General features: G+C 57.4%; 3 protein-coding genes across 3 annotated transcripts in view; 1 reads left to right on the top strand and 2 right to left on the bottom strand.

The window, feature by feature from the left end:
• The window catches only part of UPF1 (UPF1 RNA helicase and ATPase), a 34,878-nt gene extending 32,380 nt beyond the window's left edge, over window positions 1-2,498 (top strand). The window contains exon 24 of the mRNA XM_036845897.1: window positions 656-2,498. The gene's annotated coding sequence lies outside the window, so the exon portion shown is untranslated. The remainder of the gene's footprint in view (window positions 1-655) is intronic.
• GDF1 (growth differentiation factor 1) lies at window positions 1,419-4,690 on the bottom strand. Its single transcript, XM_036845899.1, has 2 exons — window positions 4,338-4,690; window positions 1,419-3,677 (listed from the first exon to the last, which is right to left on the bottom strand). Exons 1-2 carry the CDS (start codon window positions 4,660-4,662, stop codon window positions 2,890-2,892), a joined length of 1,113 nt encoding a protein of 370 aa, XP_036701794.1. The 5' UTR covers window positions 4,663-4,690; the 3' UTR covers window positions 1,419-2,889.
• A 237-nt stretch (window positions 4,691-4,927) lies between these two features.
• CERS1 (ceramide synthase 1) lies at window positions 4,928-23,150 on the bottom strand. The gene is made up of 7 exons (XM_036845900.1): window positions 22,874-23,150; window positions 20,360-20,519; window positions 15,990-16,170; window positions 13,214-13,375; window positions 12,593-12,740; window positions 12,249-12,358; window positions 4,928-5,046 (listed from the first exon to the last, which is right to left on the bottom strand). The coding sequence occupies exons 1-7, from the start codon at window positions 23,120-23,122 to the stop codon at window positions 5,004-5,006; spliced, it is 1,053 nt and encodes a 350-aa protein (XP_036701795.1). The 5' UTR covers window positions 23,123-23,150; the 3' UTR covers window positions 4,928-5,003.
• Window positions 23,151-24,254: the final 1,104 nt, after the last annotated feature.

Below are 24,254 nucleotides of genomic sequence, written 5' to 3'. Positions count from 1 at the left end.
TGTAGGAAAATGTGGGAAATGTGGGAGTCTCAAGTCCTCGAGTGGCCAGCGCATCCTGTCACCTGTCACTCTGGGTCCCTGCACCTCTGCTTAGTGTCTGGGGGATGTGAACTTCATGCACACCGTCTGTGCCACGGTCCTCTCCAGAGAGAGTCTTAGAGCTGCTCCTGGTGGGCAGCCAGGAAGTGGACGCACCCCTCACCCTGACGAGGCAGGTCACGAGGTTGGCGAGGGCCCCAGCTCCTAGGTGCACGGGTGCCTCTGGGGGTGCTTCTAGGTGCCCGTGAGGGCCCTGCCTCATGGTTCTCCATCTGTAACGAGGCCGAGCAGGGCAAGCATAGGCCTGGGGCTTGCCCCTCTGCCCCTTCCTGACTGTGTGCAGGGAAAGTGGGATGCAGTAATGCTGGGAGAAGGGGTGCACCGCTGTTGAACAACACAGGCTCAGCAGCCTTAACTCTCGGCTGCCTTCTCTCCGGGTGGGAAGTCATTGGTCTGGGTACCCGGCCGGCCTCTGAGGTCACGTTTAACACATGAGGACGTGGGTGCCAAGTGGAGTCGGGGAGAAAGCCCCGTCCGTGCCTTCCGGGCCTGGCCCGGGAGCTGCCCCGGCTCCCACTTTCTCTGAAGCCTCTTGCCCTCCCTCCCTCCCCAACAGGTGGCAGCGGAAGAGCTAAGCTACGTGGCTTAGTCCATCAGCATCTTATTCTGGGTAATAAAAAATAAAAATAAATGGATACCTGTTTTCCACTGCTAAAACTGAAGCACCACTGTGAGCAACAGGAGAGGGAGAGGAGTACCCGAGGGAGAGAGGAGCCCGAGACAGAGCGAGCGCCCACTGCTGGCACGTGGCGGCGAGGAGACGGAGAAGGGAGAGCGGGAGGTGGGGCGGCCATGGAGGACCGCCCGCCAGCGAGCCCCGCCAGCCCCGCTCGCCGAGGAGCCCAGCGCTCGCCCGCTGCGTCCACACCTGGGTCTGCGACCAGGGCGGAGGGAGGAAGACCCTCATCTCAGAGTAGCCCTTTCCTCTGTTCTTTTCTTTCTTTTTCTCTTTTATTGAAAGGGGACTACGTTTTAGCCGGAAAAACTACGCGTTTCTGTGCCGAGCAGGCTCCTTGCGGTGGCGGCCGTGCCGGGAGAGCCCCTCAGAGTGTGGGTTCTGTCCACGCCGGCTCTGATATCGCCGCGCTCACGCTGCCTGTGTTCTAGGAGGGTTTTCATTTAAAGAAAATACGGTGGTTTGTGTTTTTCTGTTTGTTTTTTAAAGATTCTTTCAAAGGAGTACTGAAAAATATACTTTCCTGAATTTGTCTCTCAAATCTTAGTGGTGGACCTGGGAGATGCGAGAAGCTTCCAGAAACGAAGTTTAAACATGCCAAAACAACTCAAGATTAGGATCAACACCTGTGACGGGAGGAGGATTTTTTTTTTTTTTCAGTTTTAGCTTCCAGCAGCTTCTCCCTGTACGTCAGGGCGGTGAGGGAGCACGGTCCCGGGCCGGGCAGGCGACTCCGTGGTCTCTGCTGGACTCCGAGAAGCAAAGCGCTTCCCGTGTGCCGTGGACTCGGCCTCGCAGGAGGGGCCTCGGCAGGACTGGCCGTGAGGCCAGAGGGCAGGACGGTGGCTGTTCCCTGGCCAGTGGCTCCTTCCCCAGGGTCCTTCCTGAGGATTTGGTGGAAAGCACCAGCCAGGAGGATCTGTCCCCGTCCCCAGGGAGACTCCCACCGTCCCTGTGGCCAGTTAGGCTCACTGAATGCCCCATCCCCTCTTGTTCCCCACCCTACCTGACTAGTTTGGAGCCCTTCTACCTGCGGGCACAGTTTTGATGAGGTGGGGTCGTTTTAACTTTGGCGGGGAAAGGGAATACGTTTCTGAAATAGGTTGGTTCTGTGCCGAAGGGCTTGAAGGAGTTGTCACATCACGTGGTACAAGGGGGCCTCTGCCTGGGTCTGGGTTGCAACTTGCAGTTACTGTTGCTGGTGGAGTCACCCCCAGCTCTTCGCACACTGTGATGCGGCTTAGCCTCCCTGGCGGGACCTAGTTGGGGACTGTCTAACCCTAACCCTGCCTATCCAGGCCCTGATGACCCTGACCCCCAGCATCCCCCTCCCCATGTGCCTTATCCCAAAGCCTCCAGATTCCAGCTGGTACATGGGAGAGATGGGGGACACACAGGCCACCTTCCTTCTGGCAAGGCCTCTTATTTATTACCATTGCTGTAGTGCTTTCGGTTCCCACTTCTTTTGGTAGCTGCATAGAGTTTGGATAGGTTTTTGCTATGACCCCTTGTGCACCGTCCCCATGGGTGACACCCACCCACCCTGTTCTGTTCCTTGGAATGCTTTGCCTCTGCTTTGTGCTGTTTGCTTTTTTCTCCACCTTAGCAACAGTTGCTATGAGTCCCCCAAATCAAGAAGCATCTGTACCAAGGCAATGTAACTTTTTGATTTTCGGTCAATTTGTTTTAACTTCTTTTGTCACCAATAAAATCTTAATAAACAGCTCTGCATTCACACTGGGGCTGGATAACTACAGGGGGTGGCAGAGCACTTGGTTTGGGGTTCTGCCTGGTTGGGGGTGGGGGATTCGAAGCCACCTCAACAGCAAAGCTGAGATGGGCCAAACCTGTGCAGCAGGGACCGGAATGGGGGAAGATGGGCCTATGCAGGGTCAGTTCCTGGGGCCCGTGTACATTAGACGTTGGGCACCCTAGAGATGGGTTCTGGGAAGGCTGGGCCGGCGGCGTCACTGTAGGACCCCCCACCCACCATCCTGGTGGTTGATGGTGATGGACATAGCTGCTTCCCTCCCCACTCCCAGGTGACAAGACCCGAGAAGACAGCAGAGCGGACCACGCAGTGTTTATTGTTGCCCCCTCCCGCCAGCCCCCGGTCAGCGGCAGCCGCACTCATCCACCACCATGTCTTCGTAGTGCCGCAGTACCACGTTGTCGCTGTTGTCGAAGAAGAGCACGGAGATGGGCGACAGGCGCGCGGGCACGCAGCAGGGCAGGCCGGCGGCGGCGCTAGGGGCGGCCGCGTGCATGAGCGCGCGCAGCACCGCGTGGTTGAGCGCGGGAGTCCCCCCGGGTTCGGACAGCGCGGCGGGCAGCCCGCACTTGCCCTGGCAGTAGTTGGCCAGGAAGCCGCGTGGCGCGATGACCCAGCGGTGCCAGCCCACCTCGCGGAAGCTCACGTAGAGCCGCCGCGCGCGACACGCGCCCCCGGGGCCGCCGCCCACTGCGGGCTCGGCCTCGCGCCGCGGCCGGGCCAGGGGGTGGCACAGGCGCGGGTCGAGGGTCACCAGCAGCAGCGAGGCCTCGGCCAGGCTCGCGCAGGCGGCGGGGGCCCGGGAACGCAGCGCCAGCGTCAGGCGGAGGCTGCGCGGCGCCGAGGCGTTGCGGGCCCAGGCGGCGCCCAGCAGCTCAGCGCGCACCGGCATTCCCAGGGCGGGCACCGCCTGGCGGAGTACCACCTGCCCGGGGCCCGCGCCCGCCGGCGCCACGCTCAGCTCCCAGCCGCCCGCCGTCCCCACCGTCGCCTCTGCAGCCGCGAAGCGCAGCTCCAGGCGGGCCTGGCTCGGGCGCTCGGCTGGCTCCACGGCCGACAGGTCGAAGACGACGGTCCACTCAGGGCACTGTCCCGCAGCTGAGGGGGGCTCCGGGGGCCGGGCGGCTGCGCCTGGGGAGGAAGGGAGAGGGCTCGGCTGGCGCTGGGTCCACACTCGGTGCCGACCGGCCCGCGAAGGGGTCTCGGTTGGGGACAGCGGGGGAAGGTGAGCGACCGGAGCTGGGGGGCGCACCATCTGTTAGAAGGCGTCAAATGGTGTGAAGCGGCGGTGTGTGAGGGAGATGGAGTGGGGGCAGGGCATCACTTGCAAGGAAGAGGCCCCGACCAGTGTAGGGCGGCCAGCCCGCCGTTGGGGACATAGGCGGGGGTGGGGAGGTGGGGGGAGTGGAATGAGCGAACGCATGGGGCCAGTGGGGAAGCGATGCTAGGGCGGGTGGCATCTTCAGGAAGGCATCAAGTGGTGTGAAGCGGCAGAGGGGGTGGGATGGAGTGGGGGCAGGGCTTCAGCTGCAAGCAAGGGGCCCTGCTCGGTGCAAGGGAGCCTGGCCTTCGGACCACTCCCCCACCCCATCCCCTGTCCCGGCAGGTGTCCACGCGGAGGAGCTGAGGGAGTTCAGAGGCCCAGGTTGCTTGCGGGCTGGACGGGGCGGGTGGGGACCCTCAGGGCTCTCCGGCCTTCCTCACGCGCCGCTGGAGGCTCGTGGCGGGCTCGGGGCGCCCAGCGGGGTATCGGCCTCCCAGACCCACGCCCCCAGCGTAGACCCCACTCACCGCGGTCCGGGACGTGGCGCACGATGTTTCCGGCGACCCCCAGCTCCTCCACGTGGCACGGCCGCAGGGTAGCCCCCAGGGGCGTCCTCCGAGGGCCCGCCCTGGCCTCCTGGTGGTCCCGGCGGCGGAACAGGCGCCACATGACAGGGGGTACGGGCCGGGACTTGGGGGCGCCCCGGGGCACGTCGGGAAACCCAAGAGCCTGGAGTAGGGCGGCGGCGGGGCCCGGGGGCGCGGGGGCGCGGGCAGGGGGTGACGAGGGCAGCAGCATGGCCAGTAGGAGAAGAAGGACGCGGCGGCCCGGACGCCGGCACAGCGCTGGCATCTTCGTCACAGGCGGCGGCCGGGCGAGTGCTCAGGGGCTGCTGGGCTCCGGGACCTGCGGGCTGGGGGCGGGACCGGGGTCCCTGGAGAGACCTGGGCCAGGTCAGGGTCTCGGGGGGCGTGGCCGCGATCCTGAAGTCGAATAGGGACCAATCACGGGGGCGGGGTCTAGAGGGGGTGGGGCAGAGGTCCCGGGAGTGGCCAGGGCGGGGTGGGTTGCGGCGGGGGCGGAGCCTGATAGGGCCAGGATACAGGGGGCGAAGGGGGGAGCCGCGTGGCTGGTCCCCGAGGGCGAGGTTGGGTGGGGCTGGGTCCTGGGCGGCGGGGCCGGGGTCGAGGGGTTCAGAAGCGCTTGTCCTTAACCAGTCCATTCCTCAGCGGCTTCCTGCGAGCCAGAACCGGCCCAGGTTAGCCTAGGGACCCCACGCCACCACGTAGCGCCTCCCACCACCGTCCCGCCCTCCTTGCCCTCCTTTTCCCAGCCCCGCCCCATTCTTCCTCCCAGCCCACAAGGCCAAAAGACCCTGCCATCTGCCTGCTGGGTAAGTGGTCCCTGCTCCTTCCCACAATTAAACCCTCCTCTCCCCTCCCCCCCTGGGCCACCCGCGACTGCTGGAGGGCAAAAGTCACCTACCAACCTCTGCCTGATTTAAGCCCATCGCCTGGACCTGGACCAGCACTTTATCCTCCTCCTCTCCCAGGGAGGCAGAACTGGCCAGAGCCCCCGACGATCCCACCGGGCAGGCTCCTCCCCAACTACAATGGCCCTACCAGGAAAGGCTTCCCAGCCCATGATTCTCCATCCACTGCCCTCTGTCTACACCTGCCGCAGCCCCTACTTTGCTTCCATGTCCTTAAAACAAGTTACGTAGTGTTTTAAAACGAATCAGTACTGTAAGATCCCAGAGAAAGACCCCTAACGTCTAAACAACGTTCATGGTTTGCATATTTCAAACTGTCTATAAAGATGTCTTCTCCTGCACCTCAATTTTCCAAAAATGTGCCACCAAGATCGCTCCCATGTGCACTGCTGCTCTCCTTAATTCCATCTTCCCTGCCTGTGTTAGTGGCAGGTCTCTGGGGTTCCGACTGGGAGGGGACCTGCGCCCTGGGGATCTGCCCAGGCCCACCTTACTGGACTCAACAGGTCTAACCCTGCTCCTCACCGCTACTGCCATCACTTGCTCGGTGTTGTGTCCTGTTTAACTGGCCAGCCTGCTGATGCCAAGACAGCATCTCCCCGCAGTCTTATGGTCACAGCCATTGACCATTCCTATTCCCACGTATGAGAACTCTTTGTGCCTTTGCACATGGTCCATCAGTCTCTGCTGAAGTGAATTCTACAGTCTAGTTTATGTACAACTGTATTAAGTTTTCTGAGCCAGTAATATATTCTCACGATCTAGACCTCAGAAAGCATAGAAAACTCACAGTTCAACCGAGCGGCTCCTACGGATCTACCACCGTTTGACTTCTGTGTATCCTCAGATACTAGCATATGTGCATTACTGCACCCTGCAACCCTTTGGTTTGTGGAGCACTCTAGCTCAGAGATCGTTCCATATGAGAACGTAAAGACTTTCCTGGAGAAGATGGTCTCAGTCACTTTAGTTCGCTCTTCCCTGGGGCTGGAGCCACTGGATGCCCCTTCCTGGGAGCACACCTCCCCCCCTCGGCCCACTTCTCCGTGGGCTGCTGCTTTCTCTCGCTGCCACCGCGGGAGCCCTTTATCTGGGAGATCAGAGATAAGCCCCCGTGGACCTCCCATCTGTCCTATATCTTCAGCTTTGCCTGTTGGTCTTTTAGACAGAGCAGAGGTGGGGTTCCCAGCTTCTTGAGTCTTCTCGTAGTTCAATTGCTGGACGGCACAGTCTCTCATTTTGACTCTTGTTTGATTTCACAGCTTCCATTTCTGCATCAACATCTTTGATGCTTTGGGAGTTTGCACTGGGGGCTCATGCGAGATAAAGATGGTTACCAAGCAAGCGTCCCATTGAAGGAAGTTCTTCCTTCCCTCCCGGGATCCTTCTTTGTTAAAGTTTGATGGGCTTAGCTCTGTTCCCCGTTTTAATTCCTATACTTCTATAGAAGGTTTAATACCTCCAAGGATCCGTACCCCCACCCTGTGCCTCTTTATCAGAGCTTTCCTGTGGTGATTCTGGTTTGTTTTTCTGCACAAGCTTCCAAGTGCCCCCTCCCTCCTCAAAAACAGTGTATTTGCGGGGGAGGGGAGTACCCAACTAGGGCGAGATGGCCTCTCTGCAGAATCAGATTTACACTTTTTCGTCTCAGTGCACCACAGCGGGAAAGAGAAAATCAGGATGACGGTGGAAGCTGGAGGGAGATGTGGGCAGGCAGAGACTCAGGTGGATTTTGGATGTTTCCTTGAGGATAAGGAGGAGAGGGAGAGAAGGGGGGCTCCTTAGGGTTTTGCAAGGTTTTCACCCTGAGTTGCCATCAACTGCGATGGACAAATGTTCACGAGAGGTAGTTTGCGGTGGGAATGGGGGTTGATTCTGGATATTTTAGAAGGTGCTTGGAATGTCAAGCAGACACTGACACAGAGAATGGCACTCAGAGGAGCACTGTGAGCTGGGAGAGAAACTTGGAAGTCGGGGTGGATTAAGTGAAAGGGCCCTGGGAGAGGGGGAGGCCAGACGCGGAGCAGGAAGGCACTAAAAAGTGAAGCAGGAGCCCACGTGCCGCAACTAAGGAGACTGAGAGCCGCAACTAAGACCCAGTGCAACCAAGTAAATAAATAAATATTTAAAAAAAAAAGAAAGTGAAGCAGGGAGCAGAGGCAGACTGGCGATTGCAAAAGGAGGGGTTGGGTTGGGTATGGGGTTTCTTTTGCGGGGGTGACAAAAATGTTCTAAAACCGCAGTGATGGTTACACAACTCTGTGAATGGACTAAAAACATTGACTTCTACACGGCAAATGGGCAAATTGCATGGTGTGTGAATTCCATCTCAATAAAACTGTTCAAAAAAAGGCGGTGGGGAGTGACCACCAGATTTGTTTAGCATCAGTGGAGCGGACAGGAGTGGTCTCGGGGTGGTGGGGGGAAGACCCCAGAGGGAGCTGGGTTCGAGAAGGGAGGGGAAGGGGGTGCTGTGCTGTAATTGAGGCGGAGAGAGGTTTCTCTTCTTGATCAGAATGTCCCTGAGCAGGCAAGGGGGTGGACGTCGGTGGCCTGGGACGGTGGCCTCAGAGGGAGATGGACCATCTACCAAAGCAGCCAGCCAGCACTAGAGGGTGGACGTCCTCATCCGGCTACCCCTGCTTTCCTGGGGACACGGAGGCCAAGTCATCGGGTGAGGGGACAGTGGTGAGGACAGTTGGTGGCCGAGGAGAAGGAAGAGTCTCAGGAGATCAGGCACTGCCCAGGCATCGCTGAGGACTCCTGGCCCCCGTTAGTGCTGCGAGGACCAGATGTGCGGGTTGTGGCTCTTCAGATACAGCGGGGGCAGCTGAAAGTGTCACGGAGGAGAAAGCCGGTGTACGGAGGGGTGGGGTAGCCTCGGGCAGGTCAGCAGACCCAGAGCGGGGTGAGGGCCCCCGATGGATGGCGGTCCCAGCAGCCCAAGAGAACGATGGGGGCTTCAGACCGAGGCCGTGACCGGGGTGCAGGGGCCACTGCAGGGGGCCAAAGACAGAGGTCCAGGAGGGTGCCCCATGGAGGGGGGTTCAGAAGAGAGAACCAGCAGGAGCAAAGAAGGCCTCAGTGCTGCTTTGCCACGTGATTTGTTCTCCACTCCGGGGTCCTTCAAAGTGGTTCTCAGTCATTGTTTTCTTAACTGTTTTCAAATCTAACTGCATTTTCATCATACATGGTCTGCACGATCCTGGTTCTGAGCAACTGAAGTTGCCCCTGGTTTTTTTCAATTTTGAGAAGTGTTCCTGTGCTTAAGAACATCTGTTCTTGCTTCGGAGCTGCCTGATGAGGAGCACGGACTTTACCTCCTGTGGTCCCATCTCGCCATGGTTTAGGGCTGCATCATGCGGATCCTTTCACATCAAAAATTACACGTGACTTTCTCCTCCTGTCTTTTTTACTTACAACTTTTATTTATCCTGGAGTTGAAGTCTTTTAACCAGGTCAGAGGTGGATTTATTTAAAAGCCCAGTCTCATAATTGTCATGATTATTCCATGTGTGTTTATTTGCATGCCCAATATCTGAGATTCTACCCTCATTCTGCATTACTTACCCTGCTTGTTCTAGCTTTCCTTTCCTGCATTTACTTTGTTGTACCTGTTTTTGGTTCCATTCTCCCCTCTACACCCTAATAGTGTTAACATAAATACTCAATATAGCCCAAAGGTAATGCCCTACCCTTCTGCAAAATGCAAAGCCACCAATCCTGTTTCAATAATATTAAATATTTCAGATCTAATTTTTTTAAATCTCTCAAATTAGGCATTTAAAAAAATTTTTACCCAGATATGTATCAATTTCTCTGCTGATCTATCTCTTGGGGTAGTTTTCTGAAATATTCTCCTAGAGAAGATCTGTGAATGGTAAGTCTTCTTAGTTTTTGTTCCTGTGGATATCTTTTTTTTTTTTTTTTTGGTGGGGATGCTGGGGACCAAGCCCAGGATCTCATGCAAGCCAACGGGTATCCTTTCTCTTGAATAACTGTTTTTAAAGTTGTGTATAAGAGTCCCGGTTTCTTGTTACTTCCTTTCAGCATTTGAGGTGATATCTGACTCCAGTCTTCCAGCTTCCCTTGTTGCTGTTAGTCTGTCACTGTTTCGTAGGTCATCTCTTCTTTTCTGTGGATGTTTCACATTTCACTATGATGTGTTTGGGGCCCGGATGCCTTTGTATTCATCCTGCTTATGATTTATGTCTTGTCACGTTCTGGAAAAATTCTCAGCATTATGTCTTCTCATGTTGTCTCTCCCTGTCTATCTATCTCCTATTAGGACTCAGCCACATAATTCTTACCATTCTAGCTGTCATATTTTCCATTTGTTTAGGCTGCATCCTAGGTAATTTCTCCGCAGCTTTCAATTCACTGATTCTCTTTTCAGCTGTATCTAATCGTTGGAGACTTAACATCTATAATAGGTTGAATGGTGGTCCCTAAAAGGATGTGTCCACATCCTAATCTCTAGAACTGTGAATGTGACTCTATTTGGAAAAAGAGACTTTGTAGATGTAATTAAGTGAAGGAATTTGGGATGATCATAGTGGTCTAAATCCAATGACAAATGTCCTTATAAGAGAAAAGAGCCGGAGAGAAGAGACCATGTGAAGACAGGAAACGGAGATTGGAGTGATGCAGCCACAAGCCAAAAAACATCTGGAACCCCCAGAAACTGGAAGAGGCAAGGAAGGATCCTCCCCGAGACCTTCAGAGCAAGCGTGGCTCTGCTGACACCTTCAGTTCAGACTTCTGGTCTCTAGAACTGTGAGAGAATAAACCTCTGTTGTTTTAAGCCCCCTAGTTTGTGGTACTTTGTTACGGCAGCCCTAGGAAAGAAATATATTTAACATCCAATGCTGTTTTTGATGGTCTCTCATGCCTTTTACATTTTTAATAAACTTTTCATTTTAGAATAATTTTAGATTTGCAGAGATAGCATAAAGAGCTCCAGGGTAGCCCTCGCCCAAGTCTCCCTGAACGTTAACATTTTATATCTCCACAGTGCATTTATCACAACTAAGAAACCAACGCTAGAACATTGCTATGAGCTAAACCATAGACTTTATTTGAATTTCACCAGTTTTTCCACAGATGTCCCTTTTCTGGTCCAGGATCCCACATTGCATTCAGTCAATCTGAGCTGAGACGGTTCCTCAGTCTCTTGTTTTCCATGACCTGACGATTTTGAGGTGTCCTGACCAGCTCTTTTGTGGCACATTCCACATTTTCATTGCTTTTTATCCCATCTTGTTTTATACCCAACTGTGCTAACTCTAGCCATCCTTAGGGATCAGGTTCTGCGGGTGGTGCCCATGGGGCCAACCATGGCAGCGTGTCCCCAGTCCCCTGTCATTTCTGTATGGAGTTTGTTCTTTGCCATCCTAGTGGGAATGCTGTCATTTGGGGCTGGAGGCGCCAGCCTCCCAACTCACATTCTGGCTGGACATTCTTGGGGGAGACAGAGCAGGGAGCAGGGTGGAGCTAGGGGGTCTGGCTTGCTCTTTGCCTTGGGCTCGGCATTTACAAGGACATCTCTAGGAATTCACTGTTTTACAGCAGAAAGGTCTTTCAGTTTTAGATTTAGCCAAGCAGGTGCCTCCCCAACCTCACCCCTGGAGTTCTCTTTAATCACTGCTTCTTCTGGAAGCCTCTGAGCGTTGGTCAGACTCCTTGGTGAGACCTCACCAATCTCTACACGCAATTCTCAACTCACGTTCGCTGGACGTTGACAATCCGACGCCCTCAAAACTAGACTCCCAACCCCCTACCCCCACCGGTGCACATGGCCCTGCCCTGAGTCCCGTCTTGGTAAATGGCAGCTTGAGCCAGAGGTCTTAGGTCATCTTTGATTTTTTTATTTCTGTTTCACCTACATCCAAAGCAAGTCTGGTTAGTTCTACAACAGAGTTGGGATCTGACCACTGGGGTGACCTCACCTGCTGCCCAGCCCTCGTGTGTCCACAATCTCTGCTCACCTGCCTGACTCCTCTCTAACCTGGGCGCTGGCTTTTTGGCCGCTCTGGCAGTTCCTCCAATTCTCTGCTCCCCTTCTCATGTCTTTCAAGGAGATTTTTTAAAAATCTCTGCTTCTCTCATCCTCCTCCCTGCCCATTCTGACCCACACCTCATTGCACTCTGAGCCCACCGCTTCCCCGAAACCATCTTTCCCAGGTTGGTCACTGATGATCTCCCAGGGGCCAAATCAGAGGCTCTGCTGGGGAGCGCCCTGCAAGCCTTCAGCAGCCCCCATCTCACTGCTGCTCAACCACTCCTCACATTGACTGTGGGGCGCTGCACACCTTGGACCCTGCTGGTCACCCCAACCTGCCTCCATTCACTCCTGGGGCCCCTCCAGGCCAGGCGCTTTGGGCGCCATCTGGCTCACATCCCAGGGCTGGCAGTCCCGAGTCCCCTACCTCCAGGACGGTCGAAGAGGCCCCTTTTGCTCGTCATCCCTACAACTCCCACCTGGGCCCGAACCCCCGGCCCCACCTCCTGCTTGGCTGACCAAGTGGTTGCTCCGCTGGACCAGGGAGTATTAGCCCAAACAGAGCACAGGCTCCCTGGGCCGCCCATGGCACCCCCTCACCACCCCCTTCCACTGCCACCTGCTTAGAGGTTGCCGTCAGGCCTGGAAAACAGCTGCTCCTCAGCACTGGGCTTGGCCCTCACGGCTCCCACCACTGAGACCGATTCTCACCCCTCAGCTCTCTACCTCCACCTTCCTCGCTGTCTGTCCTGACAGCATCTAACTCTGTCACTACATCGTCCATGCCTTTATTTCAGTCTCTCTCTTGGATGCAGGCTCCGGGGGGCGCAGCGTCGGCATCAGCCTCATCCGCTGCCGTGTCTCCAGGGCCTACCCACAGAGCGCGCTCGATCAGACAGACGTGGTTAAGGAATGAACTAGGGCTGGGGGCCCCTCCACACTCACTCAGCTTTGCTGGGCTTGGGGCTCAGGGCCTCTGCTGTGTCATATTCCCGCACGTCCTTCAGCTCGCGCACCTGGCCCGTCAGCACCTTGGCAGCAAAAGCCACGATGTACTGTGGGAGGGGAAGGCACAGGTGAGAAGAGAGCCCCGTCGTCCCCGACCTCGCTGCCCTCCTGATGGCTGGGTGCTCCTGCCACCGGCCCTTTGCACGTCACCTAACATGCCCCTCCTCCCTGGGAGTGCGTGAGAAGGGCGTGCACCTGGAGCGCTCCTTGGGGACGGGGACCAGGACAGGACTGGCATCTGAGAAGAAGGGGGTGGCGAGGAGTTGTGAGTGCCAACTCACCAGGAACCAGTAGAGGTTCATGAGGGTGAGCAAGAGCAGGAGTGCGTTGAAGAAGAAGTAGAAGGGGATGTCAGGCACCGACCGCAGGCTGCAGTGGCTCGTGGCATACAGGACCTTGAGCGGGAACCAGTAGAGGCGGAACCAGAACCTGCAGGAGGGAGGGGCGGGTCGAGGAGGCTGTGGCGGAGAGGGGGAGGGGAGCCCCCTCCCTTCCCCCCAGTCCCTGTCCTGTCCCGTCTGGACTCATCCATCTGCCCCTGCACATCCCCACCCATCCATGTCTCCTTACCCCACCCTTGTTCATTCCTGCCCAGCTGTCTCCATTCCTGTTCTGTCCTTTCCTGCCCAGCTTGCTTATTCCCAACTCGCGCCCTCCGCTGTCCCACCAGGCCCCGCCCACGTCACCCTGGCCCTGTCTGGCCCCTCCCACCTCACCAAGCCCCCACCCACCTCACCAGGACCCACCCCTTCCCTGCCCACCTGCCTCTCTAGGACCCACTTCCTTCCTGCTTGGCTCCACCCATTCTCACAAGCCCCACTTCCTTCCCGGCCTGGCCCCGCCTACCTCCACCGGGTCCCCCCACCCACCCACTAGGCCCGCCTCCTCCCCTGCCAGCTCACCAGCTGAGGCTGAAGCTGAGGCAGCCCAGGTCTGCAGCCAGGGCGTGAAGCCGGTGGTGGGATCCTCCGCGGGACTTGAAGTAGACATTGAGCTTGGTGAACTCCAGCTGTACGTCACTGATGTCATGCAGGAAGAGCACAAGGATGCCCACCTTGTGGTACCTGAGGAGGAAATCGGGAGAGGAGAGAGGGCTGGTTACCCTGGGACCCCTACCCGCACCGAGGCTCCCAAGCACAGGCCCCCTTGGCCACCCCTCCAGGCTTCCCGTGGGTCTGTTCAGGGCTGTCCTCCCTGGCCCATCTGCCCTGCCCATCCCCCCCTCACAGGGCTAGGCCAGCAGTAACACCCAGGCTGCACCCGTCCTGTGGCAGCCACACCCAGGCTCAGAAACTTCCCTGGAAGTGCCCTCTCTGATCCTTCCTCATCTCTGTGACCTCTGACCCTCCATGACCCCTGACCCTCACACGCCTGGGTCATTCTGTGTCCAGATACCCCACACTTTAAACATGACTGCCTCACTGATGCTCCCAGGTTTGTACACTTAACCTGAACACTGCTGCAAACTGCAGACTTGCCTGGGAAAGGCCGCACCCCCACCAGGATCTGAAGAAGGCTGGAGCCCCGCCCCTATCCACCCTTCCGCCTCACAGCTGCTTGGTGCCTGAGTTCAGCCTGGATGTGGCTGTGCACCTCTGTCACTGTCTTCGTCCCCACTCTGCCCTCCGGACAGCTCAGGCTCCTGACAGCCACAGGCTGTTCTCATCCCCTAACATCCCTGGTGTTCCTGGAGCCTTCCTTCACCGACTTTCAGTCTCGGCTCACCTGTCACCCCTGACCACCCCACCTAACCTCACCACCTCTGCAGTCCTTACCTTCCGACTTGAATTTTCCATATTGATCACCTTCAAACAAACTGTTAGCTCTTTTCTTTCATGTTTTTTTTTTTGGTGGGGGGTAGTTGTTATCTGATTCTACCCTCTAGAGCAGGGCTGTCTAATAGAATTTTCAAGAATGATAGGAATGTTCTAAATCTGCATTGTCCAATACAGGAGTCACCAGCCACATACTGGGCTGAGGTACAGAATGTGTGATTTTATTTAAGTTTAATTAAAGTTGACATGACCACCTGTGGCCAGCAGCTACTGTGCTGGAGGGCACGGCTAGTCCAACAAGAATAGAATTTGAGGGGCTTCCCTGGTGGCGCAGTGGTTGAGAATCCGCCTGCCAGTGCAGGGAACACGGGTTCGATCCCTGGTCCGGGAAGATCCCACGTGCCGCAGAGCAACTAAGCCTGTGCACCACAACTACTGAGCCTGTGCTCTAGAGCCCGTGAGCCACAACTACTGAGCCCACATGCTGCAACTACTGAAGCCCACGTGCCTAGAGCCCACGCTCTGCAGCAAGAGAAGCCACCGCAATGAGAAGCCCACGCACTGCAATGAAGAGTAGCCCCCACTTGCCACAATTAGAGAAAGCCCGCGTGCAGCAACGAAGACCCAACACAGCCAAAATAAATAAATAAATAAAAATAAATTTAAAAAAAAGAATAGAATATGAGCTGTATATGTCGTTTTAAATTTTCTTTTTTAAAAAAATTTTTTTTTGAGTTTCCATGTTCAATTTTTATTTTTTTAAATATCTTTATTGGAGTATAATTGCTTTACAATGTTGTGTTAGTTTCTGCTGTACAGCAAAGTGATTCAGTTATACATATATACATATTCTTTTTCATATTCCTTTCCATTATGATTTATCACAGGACATTGAACATAGTTCCCTGTACCATACAGTAGGACCTTGTTGTTTATCCATCCTATATATAATAGTTTGCATCTGCTAATCCCAATTTCGTTTTAAATTTTCTATCAGCAACGTTTAAAAAAAAAAGTAAAGGGGCTTCCCTGGTGGCGCAGTGGTTGAGAATCTGCCTGCCAATGCAGGGGACATGGGTTCGAGCCCTGGTCTGGGAAGATCCCACATGCCGCGGAGCGGCTAGGCCCGTGAGCCACAACTACTGAGCCTGCGCGTCTGGAGCCTGTGCTCCGCAACAAGAGAGGCCGCAATAGTGAGAGGCCCGCGCACCGCGATGAAGAGTGGCCCCCGCTTGCCACAACTAGAGAAAGCCCTCGCACAGAAACGAAGACCCAACACACCAAAAATAAATAAATGAATAAATAATTTAAAAAAAAGTCATTCTCCTACATACCACAATACCATTATAAAAAAAAAAGTAAATAGAAAGAGGTAAAATTAATTTTAATAATATATTCCAATTGACTCAGTATATCCGAAATGTCATCATTCAACATGTAAATGATATAACAAAGGGACTGCAAGATATTTTCACTCTCCTTTGCCCTTGGAATCAGGGTGGCTTTTACACATACAGCATGCTGTGGCTTGGACAGGCTCTGCCTTGAAGCACTATGACCACGTGTGGTGGCCACAGTGGGCTCTGGAACATCACGTTTGTCTACTGTGTTCACGGCTGTGTCCCCAGCAGCACCTGCCACATGGCAGGTGTTCTGTAAACACTTGCTTTGTGACCCGGCCAAGGTTGCCATCCAGGAGGAGCTGGAGGGGGACAGATGGGGTGGGGGCAGGGTGGTGCCTCTCTGCACCTGTTTTGCCCCATCACTTCAGAATCTCTCTTCAGAAGCCTCTCCCACGGACACCCCCATACCCCCCACCCAGGCATTAGCCTCTGCCCTGTGCTAGCCTCTTGCCACTGCTCACGCCAGTGCCCTCCACTCTCCTGTCCCCTCCTGGACTTACCGGAAGGCGTAGGACGAGATAATGAGGACCAAGGTGACCACATGGTGGATTAGCATGACCACTGAGTCCTTGCGCCAGGCATCCAGGTACAGCGTGGCGTAGATGGAATGGCCGTAGAAGCTCCCCTGTAGTAGGTAGGCAACTGCGATGTCCCGTGGTACCGCCATGCCTGTCTTCCAGTCTGGGGAGGGCCAGACCGTGCCGTCAGGGACCTGCAGGGCCTCCGGGACCCGCGGGCGACCCCGAGCACTCCCTCAAGCCGGGCATGGGCCCTCTGCTTGCTGGGCGTGCCACGCATCTCTGCAGCTGCTCTGGTCGCTGGTTTTCTGTTACCCATTCTCCACCCATCATTGTTTATGAATAGGCATTACTTTTTAGAACAGTTCTAGATCTACAGGAAAAGGTGCTCCTACCCTGAAATTGGTCCTTTGCAGAATTTCCAACTGTGCCCCAGGCCCCCTTCCCGTCTTCTCTTACCAGGCTCGCTCAAGACACCCGGTCCTGGGTGCCCCCCTCCCAGCAAATCCCCAAACCGATGGAGGCTGCCACCTGCCTTGCTGTGCCAGCCAAGCAGCTGAGGCAGAAATCACACACTTTCCAATGCCCATGAGTGCGGGCTCTCCCGCAGAGCGGGCCCGGCTCCGCCTCCCCTCCTCCTGCGGCCACCTCCTGCCCCCCCGCCCGCCCCTGCACGTGCGCCCACCCGCACTCAGGCCTCGTGCCTTCCCAGGGGACATCGCTCCCCCCACCACCTCCGCCTCCCCTCCTCAGTCCATCACCAAGGACTCTGCCCGAATCGACCTAGAACTCCAGACTGTGCCCTGCTGTCTGCGGCTCCTTCTTTGTCCACCCCCCATAATGGCCTCCCTGGGCTCCATCCCCGGTCTCCTGTCCCTCCCCCTCCAAGCCTCAGTGATCTGGAGCTAGACCCTCAAGTCCCCCTGGAGGCCAGCTATCCCCTAAATGCCTCCTATGCTACCACCTCAGTGACAGCCCTTCATCTGTACCCTGGCCCTGCCTGCAACGGAGATCCACTTGGACCTCTATCTGGGGGTCCCTCTTCGGTCCCCGCCTCCACTCACTTGCCCTGCCCCCAGTGCCCCCACCCTGGTCCAGGCACCGCCATCTCCTCCCAGCGCTGCTCCAGCTTCTCCCGGCCTCCAGAGCCTATTCCCGACTGTCCATTCTCCCCACAGCAGCCTCGATGGCTGTGAATACACAGACCCCATGATCTGGCAAGTCCACTCTTGGCCTGTGCCCAAGGAAACTGAAAACAGCGACTCAAGAGACCCCTGTATACTCATGTCCACAGCAGCACTAGTCACAATCATCAAAAGGGGAACAGCCCAAATGTCCATCAGCAGGTGACTGGGTACACAAAATGTGGTAAATCCACGTTTCGTGTGTCCACATAATGTGGAATATTATGCAGCCCTAAAAAGGAAAGAAGCATTGACACACACTACAATGTGGATGAGCCTCAGAAACATTATGCTGAGTGAAAGAAGCCAGACACAAATGGGCACATACAATCACATACCAATGATTCCATGTATATGAAATGTCCAGAACAGGCAAATCCATAGAGATAGAAAATGGATTAATGGTTGCCAGGGGCTGGGAGAGGGGGGATGGCAAGCTGCTAATGCGGACGGGTCTCCTTTTGGGGATGATGGAAATGTTCCGGAACTAGATAGACACGGTGCTTGCGCAACACTGTGAACATGCTAAATGCCACTGAATTGCTCACTTTAAAATGGTGAATTTTTAAAAGTTGTGGTAAAAATATATATAACATAAAATTTACCATCTTAACCATCTTTAAGTTTAGTAGCGCTAGGTATATTCACACTGTTGTGCAACCAATCTCTAAAACTTTTTCCATGTTATAAAACTGAAACTCTGTTCCCATTAGACACTCCCTCTCTGTTCCCCCTTCCCCAGCCCCTGACACCCACCAACCTACTTTCTGTCTCTATGGATTTGACGACCCTAGGTGCCTCACATAAGTAGAATCACACAATATTTGTCTTTCTGTGACTGGCTAAAATGGTTAATTCTGGGAATTCCTTGGCGGTCCAGTGGCTAGGACTCCGCGCTTCCATTGCAGGGGGCATGGGTTCGATCCCTGGTCAGGGAGCCAAGATCCAGCAAGCCGTGTGGTGCGGCCAAAAATAAATAAATAAAATAGAATGGTTAATTCTATGTTATATAAATTTTACCTAATTTAAAAAAATGAAAGACACCTGACAGATCACTCATCCCCCACTTGAACACGTCCAGGGCTCCGCAAGGCTCAGCAGCAAACCTCACACTCCTGGCTGGGGCTCCCCCCACGTTCCGTGCACAGCCTCGTAGCAGTGCTGCAGTCAGCAGAGGGGGGCCTCCCCACACCTGCCAAGTGTCTCTGTCCCTCTTGAGAAGGAAGGGGCGCGGAGGCACCCTCTGTGGAAACGGGACACCCTCTTTTCCACCTATCACACTGGCGAGACTGCTACAGTGGGGAGCACCCTCTCTCCAGCTTTGGGCCCCGGATCTGGGGCAGAGGGAAGAGGGGAGCAGACAGTTCCCCATCTGGGCCGCGTCTGCACCTCCCTGCACGTTGTGGGGTGGGGTGGGCCGGGCTCTGTCTGTGGACCTCCAACCTGCTCTCCACGCACACCCCGCCTGCTGCTCTGGCCTCTCCATGTCACTCCTGCCTCATCCCCCTCCCCGACCTCCAGGATCAGCCACCTGGGCATCCCACACCCAGCTCCTGGTCTCCCCCAAACCTGCCCCACCCTCAGCCCCCTAGACCCTGGCGTCAGCCCCATCCTCCTTCTCTCTCACACCCACCTCTGGTTTGGCAGTGAATCCTATCAATTCTGCTTTCAAAACATTTCTTAAATCAGCCACTTCTCTCCCCGCCGCAGCCCTGTCCTGGGCAGAGCACACCGGCTCCTGCCCTCAGCCCCACCCTTAGGTCGTCCTGTCAACGTCCCCCCTCTGCTCATGGCCCTACGGTAAAGACCCCCTCTGCTCCCACCCCACCCGACTGGGCTCCTTGCTGCTTCTGATCAGCCAGTAGCATGTCTGTCCGACAGTGGCCTTTGCATTTCCCATCTGCCCCAGGCTCCTCCCAGTCCCCACTCAAAAGTCACCTTTGGTGGGGACAATCCCCACCCCTGTAGAAAATGCCCTCCTCCCCACCTCCTAGACACCCCACATGCCCTTCTCCTCTCCTCACTCAAGTTTTCTCATCTGCACTTATCACTGTTAACAGATTTCTTATTTCACGTTAACAGATCTGTCACCCCAAAACACAGGGGTGAGGGCTTTCTCTGACCTACTCACAGTTGTATCAGCACAGCACCCAGTACACAATAGGTACTCAATAAGCATGCCTGCAAAGAAGCAGCTAACTTGCAAGTGTGCTATCACAGTGTAATTTATAAGCAGGAACCAGAGGCAACTCCATGCTCGAAACTTCAATTACAGAGACAGAGTTCAAGTACAGTTCATTCTCATAAAGGAAAATTGAATGACAGCTCAAACCTCCCCTCTAGGGATTTATGACACGGGAAATGTGCGTGTGTTACACGGGAAAAGTGGCCATGTGGGCAGCATGGTCACAAGACAGACAGGTGCAGCACAGGGGTTCCATGCCCAGCTCCCTGGTGCCACCAGGAGCCCTCTCAGGATGTTTATATCACACGGCAGGAAACACGTCCATGTGTGTCCCTGATACATGGTCTGGGTGGTCAGCACAAGAGTAGAGAAGCCTGACCCCTCATCGCAGACTGAGTTTTCTACATCGGCCTGCCAGTTGGTAACAGAGGACACTGCAGTCAAATTCCTGCTCATCCCACCCAGAGCTCAGGCCTTGATGACACCCACATCGAATCCAATCAATGGATGCAGCCACTTCTCACCACCTTTATCTTCTTGCCAAGCTGGTCCAAGCCACATTGGTCCCTTGCCTAACCCCTGGGCCCAGCTCCCCTCCTTACCCAAGATTCATCTGTCTCCACATGGCAGCCAGAAGAAGGTTTTTTATAATCCACAAACCCATCCCATTTAGGATGAAACTCAAGCTCCTGCCATCCTCCTCTCGTCCCCACATATCAAGCTCATGCAAGCCCCAGGGCCTTTGCGCATGTTGGACTGCTTGCCTGGGCCCACACAAGGGGTCCCCTCCTCTAGGATGTTTCCCTGAGTCCTGACAGGGACAGGTGCCCCCTTTTCTGGCCCCAGGGCCCCTTCATCGCCCTTGTCTCAGAGCAGACATCCAGCATGGGATGTCTGATGAGTGTCCAGCTCCCCCATGTACCCTTCTCTGAGTTCAGAACAGGGCCCTCCCCCAACCTGCCCCATCCCGGCAGGTCCCCTACCATAGAAGACGGAGGGTGGGTCGTGAAAGAAGGGGTAGTCAGTGCCGAAGAGCAGGTAGGTGCTGTAGCTCCAGGCGCCCAGGTAGAAGAGAAACTTCCAGGCGCTCTCAGGCATCTTGGCGGCATCTCTAGGCTGGAGGCGGCACCGCTTGGCTAGGGGCTACGGGTGAGAAGGCGGGCGGCCATCAGCACTGGGAGCCAAGGGCCGCTCCTCCAGGGTAGGGAAACCAAGGCCCAGGGACTCCCCAGGCCAGGCAGTGCCGGGCCCGGTACCCACAGCCTCCTGGAACGTAACCAGAGCCCACGTGTACCTGCCAAGGGCTAAACTTAGTGCCCAGCTGTCCAGCCGCAGCCGCAAGGGGAGGGGAGTGATGGGGGGAGACCTGGGAGGAAACGTGAGGGGAGGCTGTGAGGGGAGGAGGGGGACACGTGGGTGTAAAGCAAGGGAGACCAGTGGGGTCAGTCCAGGGGACTGAGGGGCTTGGGGGGTCTCAGGGGGAGCTAGAGGTATGACAGAGAGGAAGAAGGATTAAAGAGAAGACTTGGAAGGGGCTGTGAGGGTGAACCTGTAAAAAGAACATGGAGGGGAATATGGGGGCATCCGGGGGAACATGGGGGGCTGGAACCCTAGCAATCCCCATGGGGGAGGAACTTGAGGGAAGGGGGTGCCTCAGAGGAGGAATTGGGGAGATCAGAGAGGAACGGGGGCTGGGGAAGATGGGGTGGGTAGGTGGGGGAGGACATGGGAACTCAGGGGAGAAAAGGAAGAGAGGATGGGGCAGAGGAAGAAAGAGGGTCAAGGAAAGGACATCGCAGATGGGGGGACCTGAGGGGACAGCAGGGAGGGGACAAGAGAAGTGGGAGCATGCAACGGTGAGGCATGGAGGAATTTCAGGGGCCCAGCGCCCCTGGAGTCCTGGGGGCAGAGCTTCAATCTCCCTGGGGGCGGGGCTCCAAAGCTGCCGGCCAAGCCACGCCCCCCTCCCCTAGGCGAGGCTGAGGGGGCCGGAGCACCAACAGTCGCCATGGAGACAGCCAGAGCCAGCTCCGGTAACCCCTGGCAACCACACGACTGCCAAGAAGATGAGCTTTGGAGGACGAGGCAGCCCCTCCGCCCGCCCGTTTCTTGGGAAGGGCGAGCCACGAACTGGAGTGAGTGCCCGACGTCCGGGGATTCTAAAAGTGAGGGGCCCGTGACCTTGCTGTCCCCCACCCAGCTCCCTCAGGAACGTGGGGAGGAAGCCTGCTCCACCCTGGTAGTCCCAGAGCAACCATATCTCCCTCCTGGGCTCTGGCCCTCGTCCTCCTGGACCTCCCACTGCCCAGCTGGAAACTGGAAAGGTGGGGGAAGCAACAAAGCCAGATTGGGACCAGGGCTCACCTACGGAGGGGCCCTAGTCATGCCTGCCTCCCCCTCCCTGGAGCAGCGTCGTGGCTGGGGTCTCTAACCCCCATGTGGGTCATATGGGGGTGGGAGTGGGGACAATGGCAGCCAGACAACACCCCATCCCTGACTTAACAAGGGCCAGCCTCTGCCCAGCCAGCAGAGAAAGGCCCCTTTGTTGGCTCCAGGCACTCTGTCCCTGCACCCCCTGCCACCTCCAGTCAGACGGGCGGAGTGACCCCAGCTGGTCCTCAGGGAAGTCACAGCCAAGCTTGGAGCCCAAACGCCTTCCAACAAGCTCCCATAGCAGCGACCCCTCCCCAAGGATGGGAGGGAGGCCAGGCGCCAATGTCACCCCCACAGTCACTTTCCAGCTGGGGAGGTGGCCTTCCCAGGCTCGCCGGAAACTGAGCAATTCGGTGGCGACCCCTTGGAGTCCGCACAGTCCAGCTTCGCAGACCCAGGCCGTGCCACCTCCCCCAAAGGCTGCGAACACGGCGTGGCCAGGGAGCCCAGGCCTTTGCATCCCTTGATCGGAGGGTGGCGCTGACTCCAGACAGACGAGCGGCAGCGACTGGGCAGCTCCTACCTCTTCCCGGTCGCAGCGGACGAGCCAGTCCCGCCGCCGCACCGACCCCGGACACCGATCCGGTTCCGAGCGCGCCCCGCATGACCTGGAGGCGCAAGGCACACGCAGCCCCTGTGCGCCGAGCCTTCCCTGCCCGTGACCTCCGCTCCTCTGTCCCCAGCTCCGCTAGGTCCGAAAGAGTGCGCAGCAGCCAAGGCCCTCACACCGCCCGGGGCCCCCTTGTCCCGCACTGACCGGACCGGTTCCCCCACATCTTGAGCATCCTACCCTTGTCAGGGTCCCCATGTCCCAGGCTTCCCCCAGCCCGGCCACACCCCCACATCCACTCGCAACCCCACCCCGCCCTGACCCAGAGGGGCACGCGGCGGCCCAAGATTCCGCGTGCCGAGCTCCTCCAGCCTGAGGCCCGCCACGTTCCAGTCACCCTGGTCCGCGGAGACAGAAAGGGGCGCGCGGCGGTCCTGGGTCCCCGCCCCGGACTCCCTAACATCCCGGCCCCCCACCCCGGGACCCCCACGTCCCAACCCCCAGCAGCACTGACCCGAAAGAGGCGCGAAGTGGCCGCCGAGCGCAGCGCGGTCCAGCCGAGTGCGCAGAGCGCCAGCAGCAGCAGCTCGGGAGGCGCCAGGTGCGCGTGCTCGGCCAGGCCGCGGCGAGCCAACCCCCAGCCGCAGTCCGCGCAGCCCCGCGCCGCCGCCAGCGCACTGCCCCAGCCGCGCTGCACCAGCTGCGCGTAGCTAGGCATGGGCTCAGGCCCCGCCGGCCCCGCCGCGGTCCCCGCCGCCGCCATGCCGCCCGCTCCCGGCCGTCCCGGCAGTCTGCGCCCGCCCACGGTGGCCGCCGGAGCCGCGCGCCCCGCGTCACGCGCCGCAGTTGGGCCGGGGGCGCGCTGGCCGTAGCCCGTGGAACGGAGGGGCGGGGCCAGCGCTAGCTCCGCCCCGCAGGGACGCGGGGCCGGGGCGCGCAGCTGGGTACCCCGGAGGCAGCAGCGGCGACCTCGGGCGTACAAGTCCTGGCGTTGTCGCGCCGCGTCCTGGAGGCGGGCCAGCGATCTGGCTCATTTTCCAGTGGAGGAAACCCAGGCGCGGGGGAGGGGGGAGGGGGCGACCGGGGGGTGGAGGGGGTATCTGCCTGGAGCCCGCCTGACCTGAACCCGAGTAGGGCCGGAGCGGCACCGTGTCCCCATCCCTCGTCCCCGCTTGGATGCCCTTGCCCATCCTGGGCTCCTTCACCCCACCAGGCTGTGTCCGCAACATGGGGCAAGGTGAGCACCAGCAGGCCGTGCCCAGGACCAGCGATTCTCTCTTTCCCAGGTCCTCCAGCATGCTTCTCTTGCGCTGTCCCACACTCAGGCCCCACCATCCCCCCCGCCTGAGGGCCACCTGCTGCTCTCTGTGACCCTGAGGACCTGGCAGGCCTCCCTGAAGCGGGTTAACACAGGCCTTCAGGGAGGCCAAGGGAGTGGGTGCCCACATGGGGGAGCTCAGGCTGGATCAAGACCACCACTTCATTGGGACCACCCCCCATGATCTTCCACTATACACCGACCAGGCCGTGTCCAAAGCCCCCAATGGCCATCACTGAAGGCACCGGTCACCTCTTGGGGACATCGTCTCGCCTGCCACCGGTAGCCCTCATCCCAGCCCCCGGGACTCCCGCACGCCTGTGCCCCTCCCTTCTCCCCGTCTAGGAGTCCTCCCACAGCCTTCCGAGGTGCAGCGCGCAGGAATCAGTGTGGGCCCTGCAGGAGCCAGGCTGCGTCCCATATGGCCACCAGCCTGACCTGACCTTCAGGTGCACAGGTGAAAACAGGGAGGGGGGGGTCAAAGGGGCCCTCATCCCTCCTCCTTTCCCTCACCCCCTGTCCTGCAGCAATCCAGTTCTCCCCACCTTCAAATGTTCCCAGAATCCAGCCACTTCTC

The sequence above is a fragment of the Balaenoptera musculus genome, chromosome 3, assembly GCF_009873245.2.
Source record: "Balaenoptera musculus isolate JJ_BM4_2016_0621 chromosome 3, mBalMus1.pri.v3, whole genome shotgun sequence".
Lineage (NCBI taxonomy): Eukaryota > Metazoa > Chordata > Mammalia > Artiodactyla > Balaenopteridae > Balaenoptera > Balaenoptera musculus.
The sequence above is the reverse complement of the archived record's forward strand: the minus strand, read 5'-3'. Positions and strand labels throughout refer to the sequence as shown.

What these genes read in the sequence shown, in the direction of transcription:
- GDF1 (XM_036845899.1), bottom strand. Translation starts at nt 4,662, where the DNA reads ATGCCAGCGCTGTGCCGGCGTCCGGGCCGCCGCGTCCTTCTTCTCCTA. An exon ending in GCGCCACGTCCCGGACCGCG is followed by an intron (nt 3,678 to 4,337) that starts GTGAGTGGGGTC and finishes CTTCCTCCCCAG; the next exon opens with GCGCAGCCGCCCGGCCCCCG.
- CERS1 (XM_036845900.1), bottom strand. Translation starts at nt 23,122, where the DNA reads ATGGCGGCGGCGGGGACCGCGGCGGGGCCGGCGGGGCCTGAGCCCATG. An exon ending in CCCACCCTCCGTCTTCTATG is followed by an intron (nt 16,171 to 20,359) that starts GTAGGGGACCTG and finishes GGCCCTCCCCAG; the next exon opens with ACTGGAAGACAGGCATGGCG. An exon ending in CTCAGCTTCAGCCTCAGCTG is followed by an intron (nt 12,741 to 13,213) that starts GTGAGCTGGCAG and finishes TCCCTCCTGCAG; the next exon opens with GTTCTGGTTCCGCCTCTACT.